This window comes from Populus alba, chromosome 2 (assembly GCF_005239225.2).
Source record: "Populus alba chromosome 2, ASM523922v2, whole genome shotgun sequence".
NCBI classification, from domain to species: Eukaryota; Viridiplantae; Streptophyta; class Magnoliopsida; order Malpighiales; family Salicaceae; genus Populus; species Populus alba.
In genome coordinates, this window is record NC_133285.1 from 8,264,077 (window position 1) to 8,282,378 (window position 18,302).

The following is an 18,302-nucleotide window of genomic DNA, read 5'->3' on the forward strand; positions in this document are numbered from 1 at the left end:
ATTACACTAGCAGTGCACCAACTTTATATTTTTTTCATGGATATATTTTAATTTGTTTTCATTTATTAGAAACTTTCAATCTATTTTTTAACAAATAAAAAATTAAAAAAAAATTATAACACACACCAACTTTTAAATAAAGAGTTGTTGTAATTAATGGTAAGCTATCTAAGTTCTATACCAAAGTTAAAAATATTTTATGATTGATAAAACTAATAAATTTATTACTAATATAATTTAAAATATATATTGTTTTAATAAAAGAAATAGAAATCATGTGATTCAAAATAAATAGAAACGATTAATAGAATCTTAAAGAAGTACTCCATTGGAACAATAAAATAATTGGTACAAAATGTAAATAAATAAATAAAAAGGTCTCTTTCTTCGTTCTTGGATAGGACCAACCTAATTTGATTGATCTCTTGTTTTTTTAAACCCTTACTTAAGTACACATCTTAACTTAATTTTTAGTTTCTAAAAAGTCAGAGTGTCATTGTGCAGCACTTGTGTACGGCTATACATCCCTAAATACAAATTTTTTGTGCAGAGTAAATGCATCAACCTATTTATAAATGGTACAGCAAGCATCAATCTCTCCAACAATGATACTTAATTTTCTTTATTTATCACGAGATTGCTCTTCACTATTATTTTATTCATTTTAAGATACTTGTAACTCCACTCACTATGAGGTGCTTCCAACACCACTCTTAATGCTCTAGGAGGTTAGTTAACATAACTGAGATTTATAAAGATCTCGGGTCACTAGATAAGTTGAGATGTGTAATAACCCCACACAAAAACAAGCCTTTACATAAGACACTACACACATACATCTCTCATTCACATCATACTCCAATACTCATTGCACTCTCATATACCTGATATTCTCTTATTCTTCATACTTCCTACTCATCATACTCTCATACACTTGAAACTCTTTCATTCCTTGCTCATCACTCTTTTTCTCTTCTATGTACATCACTTCTCTTTCTATATTTATGGACTTAAAAATCAAAGAATCCTCTATGATAATAAGAGACTTGTTTTATAGAAAAACTTGTGGAAGTCACCCATCGATCCATAAAATTAATGGTCAAGCTCAATCATTTAACTAGTCCAGAATCACAACCATGAAAAACCCAATACAATTCTGAAGTTTTCACGACTTCATCATATACTAATATATCATTTTTTTAATAGGTGTGGTATTTATGCAAATAGGTTTAATTTGGTTTCAATGGTGATGTGAAAAACTATAAAAAATAAATTCTAATTGTATCATTAATAGTATAAATACTAAATATTTGTTGTAAATAATTATTTTGAACTAGTTTACATAGTTGCATTATGTTGGGGCTTACCAAAAATATTTTTGAATGTAAAAAAAATATTTAGGCCACAAAGAATTATTTGACATTATTATTAAACTTGATCCAATGAATTAACCTTGAAACCTCTTGATTTGTTTCTTTGACTAACTCGTGTTCAAAATTAAACCGTGTAACAGTTGTCTCGAAGTGACCTCGTAGACTTGAGAGGTCCAAAAATAATCCGGACAACAAGTGAAAAACATGTTTGTATTTTTTTTAAAAAAATAAGATGACTTTTTCCTTCTTCTTAGTATTGCAATGACGATATATTGGAACGATTGGAGCTTCAATGATTCACTAGTTAAATTTATGATCTGAATGATGAATCTTATTGGGTTTAAAAATATTTTTTTAGAAGAACAATTTTTATATTTAATTATATAATAATAAAAATTGAGCATAAATCAAGTAAAAAAGAAATGTCAGGTTATTTATTGGATATTGCGATAACCTTAAAAATATTAAACTAAGTAATTTATTAAGTAAATATAAAATGGTGAAATTGAGGGAAAAAAATAACAATTACGTAGCAAAACTTTTTGATTATTTGTTTAAAGTCAGTATTTTTGGGACAGAGGAAAGATTCTTTTAAATTTCTTTTTCTTGATGCTCCAATGCCTTATTGTACGTTCCAAACTTTGCTACTTGTAAATATTATTACAATCTTGAAAAAATATTTGCATTTAAAACCATTTTAACATCAACATGCCTTGCTAGGATGCATACCACACTTAAATTAACCCAAATTAGAATTATTTTTCTATTTGTCAAACTTTACTCATGCACATTATGTGTGCAAATGTTGTTGGGTTCTCAAATATTATATATGTAATATAAATAATAAAATAAAATTATTTAGGAGTTTTTAGGATCCTATTAAATAGATTTGATCTTTTCCAACTTTGAATAATTTTTTAAAGATTAGGTTGTCTCAAATCACAAACAGTCTAATTTTCTTGCCTCCAACAATAATCTACATGAACCACCAGTGATAAATCTTCTATATTTCTATTTAGAAAAGAGGAATTGCTATGCTTAAAATATTAACTTTCTATTATGTGATTTACATAGTTTTTATGTTTAAGAGACAACCTCATAACAAATAAGAGGCATAACTTTATATTTATAAGGAATTCTAAAAACCCTATGACTAGAATAATTTTATAAATTTAATTGATCAAGTCCATATTTGTTTATTCTATGACTAGAATTATAATCCATGGATTAAATACATTTTAATATTTAATTTCTAAATTATTTTCAATCAATTCATATTTTAGAAGTTTTAGTGGCATACAACTGCTATTGATTATACAAATTTATGATATGCTTGAGAGAGCTTCTATTTCTTTTAGAATGCCTTTTAAAAGTGTATTTAATTTGAAAAGATATCAGGTTAATTTTTTTTTTTAATGTTTTCTAATAGTTTTGATTTGTTGATGTTAAAAATAAATAAAAATATAAAAATTTTATTTTAATATATTTTTAAATAAAAAACTATTTTAAAAAACATTTTATCTCGTAATCTCAAATACACATGAGAAGTAATAGAAAACGGCATTAGAATCCAATATTTTAAGTCATCTGTATCTGAACATGGATAATGTATTTAAAATGCAACTGAAAAAATAATAATTTAGATATAAAAAAAATGGTACTATTATACTCTTAACCACCAAAACAAAGAAAAACCCAATATTAAACATGAGTTTTTAACAATTTGATAAACAGACGGTAAAGTTATTTTTAGCAATATATTAAATAAAAAAATAAATTTAAGAAAGCAACTCCACGTACCTAGAACAGCAACCTAGAAGAAAATGAAGTGAAGATAATTAAAATATCATAGATAAATACGAGCTTTTGAAAGTCAAAGCGGTTCAAAGCCAACGGATACCGGTCAAGAAGAGATGAAGACTAAATTATCGTTGCCTTATTTACAGCGAAGATAACCATTCAAGAACACGTGTCTAACAGGGGAAAGCGATTCCTATCTACTGTTACGGGACAGGAAAACCCAAACGCAAGAAACCAATTAATTTCTTTCCCGGCAAGTACAACAATTGTACCCCTCCTCTCCTCCTTCCCGGCCGTGTTTGTTTTCGCCGTGTTATCGGATTTAAAAAAAAAAACAATTATTTTTTTATTTTAAATTATTTGAATATAGTGATATTAAAAATAAATAAATATTATTTTAAAATATTTATAAATAAAAAACACTTAAAAAAAATATTAGTAAAAGACCAAACACCACCTAAACATGCTATTGCTGTCGTCAATGAAATGAAAATAACAAAAACCTCTTACTCGTTTTCGACGACTATTTTGCAGTCTTTTTCTCAGCGAGGGAAGCATCGCAGAAATTATATCAATCATGTCCGCGACTTCGTTATTAAGTCTTCGTTTATTGTTTTGAGACTGGCCAAATATATCAAAAATCTTTGTGACTTTTCTTCCTTTCACTTCCTCAACCCATCAACCTTCCAAGGATTATTTTTTTGAAGCAAAAGAGGTATGCTACCCTATCGTTTTTTCCTTTAATCTTAATGGGTCTTTTCTCTGTTCTTTTTAGCTGTTCGGGGAGTTTAGCAGTCCTTTTTTTTGTTGTTGGGTTTAATGGGTTTAAAGTGAGACTCGTTTTGTATTTTTGTTTGTCCTTGCTTCACGTTTGTGTGGAATTTTTTCTTTTTTGGGGTTGTGCGTCTTTGATCGCTGATGGAATTAGAGAAAGGTTGAGTTTTGTGCGATAAAGGAAAGAGCTTTGGTCTCGATAAGATTCTGGCTTTTTCTTTCTCTTTTTTTAATGATCAGATGATCGAGCTGTGTGTTTCTCTGTTTGCCTAGAGTAAGCGAATCCTTGTCGATTTTCTGTGACCTTGAGATAAATGGTATATACTCAATAAATTAAAAAGATATTCCCGGGTCATGAAAAATTCTCTTGTGCTTTGCTTGGTGGCTTAGAAATTGCAAAAGCAAAATGCGAGGATTCCAAATATTCTGGCCCACCTCTTTGCCTATAGTATGCGGAAGAAAAGGGAAAATTCAATTGTAAAGTCAACTATGGTATTTGGACAGCCAAAGGCCTGTCGGTTCTCCTTTTTAACTTTGTGATTCGTAATTTCTGATAACAAGCTAAAAGGTCTCTAGACTTTATATAAGATAACACCCCCCCCCCCACTGTTTCTTTTGAATGTATTTATTGTTCTCCATGTGTAACTTGTAAAAAGATATTTCTTTTAGTTTTTAATTACTTAATTCATAATCTCAGAAAGATAAGTTGTGAAACAAATTCTATGTTGTCTATAGGTTTTGTGTTTTTGGAGGGAGGTCATTCATGTGAATTAGAGGATTTTGATGGGGTTAAAGAAGGTTAAAACTCTCTCTGCTGGAACACATATATGAAATGAATTTGTGCTTATAAAATAGTCTACCATCATTTTAGATTGAAGTTTCGTAAGTGGTTGTCTATTAGGCTAATTTGCAAATGTTTGGTTCATGTTGTATTTCTGTTTTCACATTGCTGCTCATGCACATATGTACTGATCATCTGTTCTGTCGTTTCACTTTTGAGTTCTCCCTTGAAATTTTTCACTTCTAGTTTGCCATTTGGTACCATTATGAATTTAAAGTCTTCTTCTGCCTTTTATCTTTTTCCGTTTACTTTTGGGGTCCAAAGGTTGCTAAGCATTCAAATCATTGTCGTGTTTGGACTAACATTTATATTGCTCTGTATTATTATCTGAGTACAACGTAATTTCTTTGTTTCATTCATCTCAGGTATCAGCTGTTTCCTGTCAATTCCTGCGAAAGCTACTTAAGTTTCCCCTTAAGTAATCCTTTGTCAATTTGATAAAGAGACTTGATGAGTAATCTCAAGCTGGGAGTGGAGGTTGTCGGCGCCCATGACCTTATGGCAAAAGATGGTCAGGGCTCAGCCAATGCTTTTGTTGAGCTCCATTTTGACCAACAGAAATTTCGCACTACTATCAAAGACAAAGATCTCAGTCCTGTTTGGAATGAAAACTTCTATTTCAACATCTCTGATCCAAGCAGCCTTTCTAACCTCACTCTTGAGGCCCATGTCTACCACCGTAAAAGAGAGAAAAACTCCAAATCCTCACTTGGAAAAGTTCGTCTCACTGGGACATCATTTGTACCCTACTCGGATGCTATTGTTTTGCACTACCCTCTTGAAAAACAAGGCATTTTATCTCGTGTCAAAGGAGAGCTTGGTTTGAAAGTATTTGTTACGAATGATCCTTCAATAAGATCCTCAAATCCACTTCCTGCTATGGAATCTTCTCTGTTTTCAGACTTTCGTGCTACTCAAGCTCAAGCTCCAGAACAACAGACTCCAAAAGTGGCCCAAAAAGTGTTTTCTGATGGAAAATCTGAGTCAAGACATACATTTCATCACCTTCCAAACCCTAGTCAGTCACAGAAACAGCAGCATGCTCCGCAAGCAGCAACTCAGCCATCAGTGGATTATGGGATACGTGAGATGAAATCTGAACCTCAGGCTCCAAGAGTTGTTCGCATGTTCCCAGGCTTGTCAGCACAGCCTGTTGATTATACACCTAAAGAGACGAGCCCTTTTCTTGGAGGGGGGCAAGTAGTTGGAGGGCGAGTCATACGTGGAGATAGACCTGCCAGCACTTACGATCTTGTTGAACAGATGAAGTACCTTTTTGTGCGAATTGTGAAGGCTCGTGACCTTCCTACCATGGATGTGACTGGGAGTCTTGATCCATATGTTGAAGTAAAAGTCGGGAATTATAAAGGAACCACAAAACACTTTGAGAAGAAGCAAAACCCTGAGTGGAATGAGGTGTTTGCCTTTTCAAGGGACAGAATGCAGTCTTCTGTCTTGGAAGTTTTGGTCAAGGATAAGGATCTGATCAAGGATGACTTTGTTGGGATTGTAAGGTTTGACCTGCATGAGGTTCCCACTAGGGTTCCACCTGATAGTCCACTGGCTTCAGAATGGTATCGACTTGAAGACAAGAAAGGAGGGAAATCAAAAGCGGAATTGATGCTTGCTGTCTGGTATGGTACACAAGCTGACGAGGCATTCCCTGATGCTTGGCACTCAGATGCAATTTCTCCTGATAGTTCTTCCATCATCTCCGCACTCATCCGCTCTAAAGTATATCATTCTCCAAGACTATGGTATGTCCGTGTTAATGTGATTGAGGCTCAAGATCTTGTGGCATCTGATAAGAGTCGTTTCCCAGATGCTTATGTTAAGGTGGAGATTGGTAACCAGGTTTTGAAGACAAAGATGGTTCAGAGTCGGACATTGAGCCCAGTGTGGAATGAGGAGCTAATGTTTGTTGCTGCTGAACCCTTTGATGATCATCTGATCCTTTCAGTTGAAGACCGCACTGGAGCCAATAAAGATGAGAGCATAGGGAAGGTTGTTATACCATTGAAAACTGTTGAGAAGCGTGCTGATGATCGCATTATTCGTAGTCGGTGGTTCGGCCTTGAAAAGTCCGTGTCAGCTTCCATGGACGAGCATCAGTCGAAGAAGGATAAGTTTTCTAGTAGACTCCATCTTCGAGTTGTGCTTGATGGAGGGTATCATGTGCTTGATGAGTCAACTCACTATAGTAGTGATCTTCGACCAACAGCAAAGCAGCTGTGGAGGCCATCTATAGGTGTTTTGGAGCTTGGGATTTTAAATGCTGATGGGCTCCACCCAATGAAAACAAGAGAGGGGAAGGGTACCTCAGATACATACTGTGTGGTAAAGTATGGTCAGAAATGGGTTCGGACTCGAACCATAATCAACAGCCTCAGTCCAAAATACAATGAGCAGTACACGTGGGAGGTTTATGATCCCGCAACAGTTCTCATTGTGGGGGTGTTCGATAACAATCATCTGGGTGGTTCCAATGGTAATAAAGACACAAAAATCGGCAAGGTTCGGATACGGTTATCTACCCTTGAAACTGGTCGTGTTTATACACACTCATATCCGCTATTGGTTCTTCACCCATCTGGTGTCAAGAAGATGGGCGAGATACATCTGGCCATAAGATTCTCATACACATCATTTCCCAACATGATGTTTCTATACTCACGACCACTTTTGCCAAAGATGCACTATGTAAGGCCGTTGACTGTAATGCAGCAGGACATGCTACGTTTCCAGGCTGTCAATTTAGTAGCAGCTCGTCTTGGTCGGGCTGAACCTCCTCTTAGGAAAGAAGTTGTAGAATACATGTCTGATGCAGACTCGCATCTTTGGAGCATGAGGCGCAGCAAGGCAAACTTCTTTAGGCTGATGTCAGTTTTCTCTGGATTACTTTCCGTAGGAAAATGGTTTGGTGAAGTTTGCATGTGGAAAAATCCCATCACGACAGTGCTAGTCCAAGTCCTCTTTGTGATGCTTGTCTGTTTTCCAGAACTGATTTTGCCAACTGTGTTTCTTTACATGTTTCTAATAGGGGTTTGGAATTATCATTTCCGACCGCGTTACCCTCCTCACATGAACACGAGAATTTCTTATGCAGATGCAGTGAGCCCTGATGAGCTTGATGAGGAATTTGACACATTTCCATCCAGAGTGAGTCCGGAGCTTGTTCGTTTTAGGTATGATCGACTAAGGAGTGTTGCTGGGAGGATCCAGACTGTTGTGGGTGATATGGCTACCCAAGGAGAGCGGGTTCAAGCGCTACTAAGCTGGAGGGATCCTCGTGCCACAACTATTTTCTTGATTTTCTGTCTAGTGGTTGCCATTGTTCTATATGCAACACCGTTTCAGGTGCTTGCTCTTCTTGGGGGGTTTTACTTTATGAGGCACCCTAGGTTTCGTCACAGGGTTCCATCAGCACCAGTCAATTTCTTCCGTCGTTTGCCAGCGAGGACAGATAGTATGTTGTGAAGTTGTAAATGGCGTGTTCAGGCAAAGCCTCTCTTGCCAGTGTGGCAGACTCTGGTTTTTCACAGCAGCGCTTGTAAATATTTGGATATCTTGTTTTTCGTGTAATGTTCTGTTTAACTGAAAATGGGTACAAATTCATACGTGACAGTAGATTAAGTTTAATAATAGAGATAGCATTTTCACTTTTGGTTGTATTGGAATTGGCTCAGCATCAGATGCCATTGTTGCTTGCAGAAAATTGTCCGATCGCATTTCTGGTCAAGAAAATAGCTCTCATTGGCATGGCAGAGCTAGGGGTTTCGGTTCAGTTTTTTATTAAAATAACAAACCGAACAGAATTGTATATATATAAGAAAAACATCATGCAGCCGGTTCACTCTATCATGTGTTTTATTGACGTTGTTTATTATTTTTTTTATTTAGTTACAAATTTAAGTGGAAAAAAATATTAGATCAGGTTGAGATTATGGTTTGAGTTTACTCCAAAAGTTTTATTATAGGCAACACTATTCACTTTTTCTTTAGTTAAGAAAAAATGTTTTCTTTTTTTAGTTTCTATTTTTTAAGATTAATCTTAAATCTTATTTTTTTATATATTTAAATTAATATACCTTATCTCTTTTATGTTATTTGAAAAGCCTATTTGAAATGACAACTATTTTTTAATCATACATTTAATTTTTGAGGAGGGTTTCTGATTAATCTATATTTTTTTAATCTTTTGTATAAATGAACTTTATTTTTTAAAATAAAAAAAATTTATTTTTTAATAATATTTCTAATATGTACAGCCTTATATATATATTTTTTATTCAATCAATTTAATGTGAGTGTCTATTTTTATTATTATTTGATTGAATAAAAAATTATTTTAATTAACAAGTTTAGCAAACATAACCATGTAAATGTCACTTCTTGCGAAATTAAATACCTTGATCTCTATCATCTTTTATATAAATGAACTTTATTTTTTAAAATAAAAAAAAATTATTTTCAAATAATATTTCTAATATGTGCAGCCTTGCTTATTATTTTTTATTTTATTCAATCAATTTAATATATGTGTTTATTTTTATTATTATTTGATTGAATAAAAAAATTAATAAATTTAGAAAACACAATCATGCAAATGTCACATCTTGCGAAATTAAATATCTTAATCTACACTTATTTCTTGATTTTTTTTAATTTATATTTTTAGTCATTGTTTATGGTTTTTATTTTTCACTTATTAACACACATAGTTTTTAATTTATTTAATTACATGTATGTATAAATTTTTTGATTTTCACTTAGAATTTTTTTAAATACAAAAATATGTTGAAAAAGTCTATATATAAATTTTTTTGTTGAGAGAAAATATATTTCACCAATGGTGAAACGCAGGTCAAGTATAGACACACACACGTGTGTGTGTGTGAGAGAGAGAGAGAGAGATGAACCCAATGAACCTAACCGCAAATTTGTTTAAACTAACTAGTTTTGATTGGTTTAGTTTTATACACACACAAATATACATAAACACACACACGCACACATATGAGATAAAGAGATGAATTTAATGAACCGAACTGGAAATTAGTTTAAATTAACTAGTTTTGATTTGGCTTAATTTCTTAAAGAAAAAAACTAGCAAAACCTATCATTTTTTAATAGGCTTTTATGGGTTTTTAGGGTTTTTTTTATGGCCAAATTCAATTGATTTTTATAGGATAAGGGGCAAACCCAAAATAATTCATAAAATGGATTAGATAACTGCATATACTCAACAACATATATAAATGTAATTATAAAAATAGATAAAAGGATAAGAATATATGAACTTATTCAAATAACATATATATATATATATATATATATAAGTAAAACATTTCCAAATATTTGACCTATTCTCTTTAATACATTAGGAACAATATTTACATAATGTTTTAACTAAAGGATGCAAATCTTAGGGGTTTGAGGTAAAAAAAATATATATATATTGCCATTATGAATAGTTAAGCATAAAAAATAAAATATTGTTCTTTACATCTTGTTGCATGTTTTTATTTACCATTTGCAAGATGTAAATATGAATTTTATACTGAGGCTTTCACGTATTGTAAAAAAGCATGATTTTGTTTTTGTGGTTGCTGACCACTTCTTTAAAATGATCTATTTTATCCCTTGTACTAAGACCACAGATGTTTCTAGAGTTGCTAAACTCTATTTTGAGAAGATTTTCAAGTTATATAGTCTTCCCCAAACTATAGTACTGGATATGAATGCTAGATTTATAAGTTATTTTTAGAAAACCATTTTGTATATAGTGGGAAATAAGTTAAAGTTTTCTTGTGACTATTATCCCCAAACTAATGGTCAAACTGAGGTGGTTAATAGGAGTTTAGATAACCTTTTGAGATGTTTAGCGAGTAATCATAATAAGAATTAGAATTATTTTTTTTTCCTATGACCTATATTGCTTATAATAGCTTTGTCAATAGGTTAATAAGCATGAGTTTCTTTGAAGTTGTATATGGTTACAAGCCCAAGAAATCTTTAGACCTTCTTTTTATATCTCTTTATGTTAGGATTTCTGAGTTAGCCAAGTCTTTTATCTATAGAATTTAGGATTTGTATATTAAAATCACTAAATAGATTCAAGCAAATAATATGCAATATAAACTTTGAGTTGATTTACATAAATAATATAACGTGGAAAAATATGTTATGATATGAATTAAATCTAAAAATCAAACTGTAGAGTACCTTTAAGGTACTGTAGTATCCTTTTGGCAATTATGAGTGAGTAGTTGTAGGACAATAAAGGAGTTGGCACTATAGGATAGATCTGGTCTGATTTGTATGTCAAATACTAAAAAGCTAACACTACAGAATAGATCCGGTCTGGTTAGTATCAAATACCGGCGAGCTCTAACTATGCTTCGATACTCAGTAAAGTCAGCAAGAGGATCACATAGAACTTGAAGAGTTTGGCACTTGATATGCATGGGTTTAACACCACTCATTTTCATGCGATGCAGGAGATCAACAGCTTATTTTCCTTAATGGAAGTGCAAGTCATTGTGTGTCTTGGTTACGTTAATGCCTTAGAAATAGGATAGTGGCCCTGGATCCTTAACAGCAAACTCAGAACTGAGGTGAGAAATAAGGTGATGAATAGTAGATGCAGCATTACTGGTGACAATAAATGTCATCTACGTATATAAGCACAGAAATACACATGTTGTTATGATGAAAAGTAAGTGTCCATAGTTGAGAAGGATGGAGATGGCGGAGGTCCATCAGAATGTACCTAAAAATTCCGTTCTGATGACATACCGATTGTGGCCCTCTTCGCCGGTTGGTGTTTCAACAACATCGCCATTAGCTGTAATGGACTCAAAGTGAAGGCCATGGTGGTGGATGAGTGTGACTCCACGATAGGTAGCGATGAAGACCATGATTATTTACCCCCATGTGAAAAAAACATAGTTGATACTTCAAAGGCTGTCTGGTAAGCGTTAGGTGTGCTTGGTGACAACGGGGGTGGTCTGAAGAGTACCTGGCCCGATGCTTTATTTTTGGTTTTTTTAACAAATTGTCTTTTGTTTTAACACATCATGCATGGTTATTTTTCTTGTGTGTCAATTTACAGGAAATTCTAAGATAAATAATGTATTCAAATTATAGTTTATTGAAATTCTACGGTCATGTCAGGAAAAAAAGAACAAGAATTCGAAGGCTATTCATGTCGCGCATAAGTTTCTCAATGACCACGGCCTATAAATCACATTTAAAAAAATATAACTGAGATAAAAACCAGAACAAGGTAAAATTTCTATCTCTGTGGAAAAATTGCGGGAATGATAAAAAGGCAATCTGCTGATTTGTACAGGAAAATGGCATACCCTATAGGATAGAAAAAGCTTTTAACTCACAGAAAAACAAATTAGTTGGAATCACGAGCACTAAAACTTGGAATTGCAGTGTCATTAAGCTACAAGTGATGAGTTCAACCCATGGTCAATCATAAGTAAATGAAGTGAGAAATGTCGAGCAGAATCAGCCTGTCTTCAATCTTCATCATTGGACTTCAGAAGATTATATTCAAGCTGTACTGAAACAGGAGAGTATATACATTGCTCACAGAATAATCAATAGAAAATCCTTATCCGCGCATCAGATCAATGTCAACATGGGTGTTACGTATATCCATTGACCGAGAACCAGGCCATACACCCATAGAAGAGGTTGGAGTAAGATTTAGACTTGGTTGAACACTAGTTGGAGTTACTGGATTCTCAACCCTCTGATGGTCCGAGTCTCTGGCTACTTTAGGACCTTCCACTTTCTTGTTTTTAGTCTTTGAACCACCCCACAAGAAACTTCCGGCTATCACCTGGAGTCATGGATCAATAAGTATAGCATTTTACAATAATATGAAAAAAAATCATGCCTGTTTCTATCATGGACTCGTGGCATGAACTTAACACCTAATTACCTAGCACAAAACAAAGGGACTCGTGCTTGGCGATACAAGAGAAGAGAACATTACTAACTTGCAACATGCAGTTATAGAGAAAACATTCCCTGCCTTGTTCTATGAATTATTTTGTGCGGCTGAAAGTTCATTGACAAAGTAGATAATCTAGTTCTGTACAATTACTGAATGCCAGTTGATAAAACTTTTGCATCTCTATGAAAATGGCATTAAAACCATTTAACAGTCTCACCATTGACAAGTTTAGTGAGCAATAAAAGGATTGCAGTTTCGAGTGCAAACCACATATACTAGAAAGCCAGAACGACCAATAAGTTACCTGAACAGGGCTTGCTGCAATAAGAACTCCACCAACTCCACCACCAATAACACAACCATCAGGACTAGCTAGGGAGACACTCAAACCACCAGTTCGATTGCGAGAGCCACCATCATTAGAGAACAGGTAAGAGCCAGATAAACATAAAATTTCAAAGCGCCCCTGTAGAAACAAACAAAAAGAGGATATCAGCTGATAAGAAATGCAAAAAATAGAGAATAGGACAGCAGGATATCTCGAAGCAAAGGCCTGAAATCAAGGAGACAGTTCTGCTCATCTAACTGAATGGTTAAAAGGGGAGAGTTTTAATGGAAAAAAAATAAGTGTTCATGTCAATCTGAGTCCCTGTCTGTATATGATGGATTTGGGTGGTGGGGGGACTATACATTGCTCACTTAAGGCCACAATGGTCTCCAAGATTTACTAGTCAGATAAAAAAAAGTATGCAGCTATCAGAGAGCCTAAATCCCCTCAACAACCAGCAAAAGACTAGTGCAGAGTGAGCATTTTACAAGTTCTAGAAGCACATGCTACTTCACATGGCATGTTTTATTAAAATCAAATGAGTCAGATTAAATTTGTTTCCAAGATTCACTAGTCAGAAAGAAAGAATTATCTAGCTATCATAGAAATCCCCTCAACAACCAGCAAAGGACTCATGCAGAGTGAGCATTTAACAAGTTCTAGAAGCACAACTACTTCACATGGCATGTTTTATCTAAATCGAATGAGTCAGGTTAACTTTCCTAAAATTAAAATAACTCCACATATCAGTCACTGAGAAGAGAGGATTCATTAATGCCCAAAGGCTCGTGCTTCAGATGCACAGCAAATGTCATTTAGGATAACACCTTAGTCACAGGCTTCTGAGGATGTGAGCTTATTGTTGAAGTTTCACGTCCAGGTATAAAGCTCACACATCTAAACATTTTTATTTCAACAAATAAACTCTCCATTAAAATCTGGAATTAACTAATAGTATAAACACATCCATGACTGCCAGATAAACCCAAAGAAAAAGATCAAGAACTCAGACCTCATATGTGACAGTGCTTCCAGAAGTTGATGGCTGATGCAGAGTAACGGTAGAGACAGCACCATTTGCTGACAAGATGCATATAGCTCTTGGACCCTGCTGTGAGAATGACATTATTTTTGTCGCAATGTCCTGCGGGAGTTCAAACTTTTAATAGGAAAGAAATAACAATTGTCAATGGAACCAAAATGTCAAAGGACACTAATGAAGCAAGTATGTTGGGGCAACACAGACAGCAAATCAAGCACTACTGTTTTCTTTTAACCATTTGGAGATTGCTCTTGGGTGCATGAACTATGTCGCATTCTTTGGGAAAGACTGAATGATATAGACAGTGGTCATCAGAGAGATTAAATGCTATCTCACCACCAGCGAAGAGTAGATTCTTTTCTTTCTTTCCTTTTTTTCCACTACATTTTCATCTAAGTTTTGTTGCATACCAATGTGATCTGTATCCTCCCCTGCTTCATCCTTCTCAAGATCTCTCTCATAATACAATAAATAGGCAACTGGAGCATCATCGGAATACTAGGTGAATCCTATTTACTAGTACGATTGTTATAACACTTGACTAGCCAATATGTTGGATCAGCCCTGCTCCATCCAACAAAACAATAGGTTGACCAGAATAATTATACAGGGAACAGCGTTTTGCTATAACTTTTGGTCCTTTCCATATAAATTTTACAGGCTAGACAAAAAAGAAACAGGGTATTAAAAAAGAAACAGCATACTTCTCCTACTGCAATGGTGATGATATGCGGAGTAAAACCCATCCCAGCTGAACCAGACAGCCATTCACCTAGCAAAACAATTACAGTTTGCATCATTCAAAAGGCAACAGAAGACCAGAAAAAACAAAATTAAGTTCAGATTATTGATCTTGGATAAATCCACCAATACTTGGTCTTATTTTAATTGACTTCACAATCTCAGAAGGTGAAAGGAACTTGAAATTATCCAAGAATTAAACAAATCTAGATACCTTTGTTAAAAATAATTAAACACAAATAATATCACTTCTTTTTTTGTAATACATGTGCATACACACATAAATATAGAAACCACGGCTACATATGAGATTTTCAGGACCTTTGAACATTATAATTGGATAGTAATTTTTCATGAAGGGCATGATTTTTCCTTTCAGTAGCTTCACACTGCTGCTATGGCTTCTCATTTAAGCTTCATCATATTAATGGTTAACTTTGAGACTTGTTTATAGAGTTAAGCTGTGTTAGCTGCTTATATTATGCGCTTTACAGTCGACTAAAGGCTGCATTACTAACTAATCAATTCTTCTTTTTATCTTTTTGTTTGACACTAAATTACTAAACAATCATTTTAAAGTTAAATTAACCTGTTTTAGGCTCTGTTTGGCCCTACCTGATCTAGCTTAGAATGTCATTGAACGCATCTAACAGTTTTTGAATTCTTCCTGTGCAATTTCAAAGATGCATCAAGATGCGATTAAAGCCTATGAACACGATCCCTTACACAAAGCAGTAATATTGCGCTCATGTATGTCTCCATGATCCCTTACATAACATAATTCCTTACAGAAGGCAATAACCTTTTTCTGATCGAGCTCAGCTACAGTCATCAATTCATTTTAAGTCCATCCAAATGAAATAGAGAAGACAGATTTTCCAAAGAAATCTTACCAAGAGAAGCTAATTGTTGCTTCCTCCCAGTCCCTGGTGGCCGCCCTCTACCCCGCTTCTGGGATGGGATTGTTGTCTCGGGATGAGTAGACAGTGAGGGAGACAACGCCAATGATACAGCCCCATCAGGTCCGTATTTCCGTGGCCTCCCTCTTTTCCTTTTCTCAGGTTGACCGGATACCATTGTAGATAGTTCACCCACAGAAATTGCTGCCGGATGTTCCATCAGTAATGCAGATCCCATGGTATTGGCTCCCATATTTGGTTGAAATGGTGCATTTATATTGGATAAAGTATTGATGCCAGATGAAACATTTAAACTAGGATGTGTACCACTACCCTGCATAAAAAAGGAGGCAGAGCCCGAAATCGTCATAGCATCCCTTCTATCCATGCATTTACTGCTTACTGGTTGAACCTAATTTTCAATTATTCGCAAAAACTAGTTTCTCCTTGACAAAACCAACGACAAAGCTGAACAGAGAAGTTTTTGAAGCCCGCTAACATTCTAATAAAAATGTACTTCCATTCTGATGGAAAACAAGAAAAGAACTTTGGGGTTCAAACAAACTCGAGGCAAAAGCTAGCAAGAAGAAGACAGAGGGGGGGGGGGAGGAAGTAAGAAATCTGAAAAAGCTAGGACCTTAAGAGATAAAGACAAGAATGCTTTTCAGCCTACAAAACCAAACCACAAGAAACAACATAGAAAATAGAGAAGGTTCGTTTTGAAGATAAAGAACTGTTCACAATCTCACCTCAACAAGACCCAAACCCCAGAATTTGAAAACTGTAAAGACAACCCTGTTTTCCTCTCTCAGAAAAAGAAGTTGAACACTGACAGAGACAACTATGATAAATCAAAATAATGAGCAGAGGATTAAAAGTCGAACACTTTTCAAATACTAGAGGAAAAAACATACGAGGAGAGGGCACTAAAGGTCGAACAGTTTTGGCGACGACTGAGAAATGTACAGAGAAAGAAAGAACGGGCATGAACCTAGCTGTATTTAAAACGAGTCCTTATCAGAATGCATCCTCCTATGGCGGACCTTTCTCTCTCTATCTCTCTCAAGTTCTAGTAAATAAAAAAGCTTTATCTGAGAAGATATTAAGAGTTTTATCTATATCTGGACCGAGTGATTATGATTTGATACACTGGGGAGGGGGTTATAGAGAGAGCTTGGAGAAAAGAACAAAAACTTGAACAGAAAGAAGCGTAGTTACTCTTGGAAATTACTGTATAGATATATCTTTCAAAACTATAAATACTTCTGACTCTGTATCTGTATCAAACTGATGTGCCATAACTTCTTTCCAATTCGCAGTCAAAGGTGCGTGAAACACCACTGCCCCTAATTGTTTTCCCTTTTCCTTTTTTTTTTTTTTTTTTTTGAGATATACATGAATGAGAGCAACTTTATACCCAGGATTGGCTGGAGAGAAGCGGATGGAGGTTGCTGATAAAACCCCAATAAGAACTTAGGATCGAGTAATGTGGAGTTGGAAGAGTTAGCTTATAAAACCCATAAACAATTCCTCTCTCTTATCTCTTACACACAACACTTTAGTTAGTCCCATTCGGACTCTTTCCTAATCTAGATCAATCTTGACGTTAAGGAGAATATATATATATATATATATATATATAAAAGGATCTAAGGTTGCTTGGTGCCTAAGGGAATTCCACTGATTAGATGTTCTTGGGAGGTTTCTTGTTGTACTTGAGAACAAATCCATCTCGTCCATAAAGGAAGAATCAAATACTAAAATGGTTAGTACTAGTGCTACGTTTAAAAACGGAGAAACGCGTGCATTTATTGTTCACTTACATAAAATGAAACTTATCCTGGCGATCATCCACGAGGTTTTCTATCAAAAAACTCCACTCGAAAATGATTAATACTTAAAAATAAAACTAAACTGATTATTGTTATAGATTAATATTTAATTTTTAGAAGGGCAAAATATATATTTGGCTTAAAATAGGACTTTATATATACTCAATTTGTCTTTAAAAATAATTAAATAAAATTATAATATATGAACTCTTGGTTTTTTTCTTGGTTTGAAAATCAAATGGACTGATGGTCTATACAAATATTATGGCTTGGCAAGTGCTCATGCCTTGTTTTTAAAATGCATTAAAGAAAATGACTAGTGAGCTTGGAGCATGATTTGCTGGAGGAATTCTCATTTGTTAGTTCTTTTAGCGTTTGCTAGCAAGTTCAAATAGTTTAGATATAAAAAAAAAAAATTCATTTTCTTTTATAAGGTTAAAATCTAACTATCAAATATGAATGAGGTGATTCAATCTTTAGTTGTCAACAGCATCCTCTTTTCATTTTAAATACAAGCCTCACATTACTATAAAATAGATTTTTATCTTTGATCTTTTTCTTTTTTTCTAAAACTTATTTCTTACTAATTAAGATTTTCTCTTAAAGTTCTCTTACTCTTACACCATATAACTTCTTAAACTCTATCCTTTAGACCACCATCAATTTATACCTTTTTATCGTTGCTTGTTTTTTCTCA

General features: G+C 34.2%; 2 protein-coding genes across 3 annotated transcripts; one reads left to right on the forward strand and one right to left on the reverse strand.

The window, feature by feature from the left end:
- The first annotated feature begins 3,654 nt into the window (after positions 1-3,654).
- On the forward strand, positions 3,655-8,459 carry LOC118057753 (multiple C2 domain and transmembrane region protein 7). The gene is made up of 2 exons (XM_035070426.2): positions 3,655-3,888; positions 5,154-8,459. Exon 2 carries the CDS (start codon positions 5,239-5,241, stop codon positions 8,263-8,265), a length of 3,027 nt encoding a protein of 1,008 aa, XP_034926317.1. The 5' UTR covers positions 3,655-3,888; positions 5,154-5,238; the 3' UTR covers positions 8,266-8,459.
- Positions 8,460-12,062: 3,603 nt separating this feature from the next.
- On the reverse strand, positions 12,063-17,136 carry LOC118057754 (AT-hook motif nuclear-localized protein 11). Of its 2 annotated transcripts, XM_035070430.2 has the most exons (6): positions 16,688-17,136; positions 15,768-16,107; positions 14,838-14,905; positions 14,104-14,235; positions 13,068-13,229; positions 12,063-12,646 (listed from the first exon to the last, which is right to left on the reverse strand). In XM_035070430.2, the coding sequence occupies exons 2-6, from the start codon at positions 16,024-16,026 to the stop codon at positions 12,416-12,418; spliced, it is 852 nt and encodes a 283-aa protein (XP_034926321.1). In that variant the 5' UTR covers positions 16,027-16,107; positions 16,688-17,136; the 3' UTR covers positions 12,063-12,415. The 2 variants fall into 2 exon arrangements, with proteins under 2 accessions (XP_034926321.1, XP_034926319.1); XM_035070428.2 differs by lacking the exon at positions 16,688-17,136 and having other exon boundaries at positions 15,768-16,677.
- Between the last annotated feature and the right edge of the window lie 1,166 nt (positions 17,137-18,302).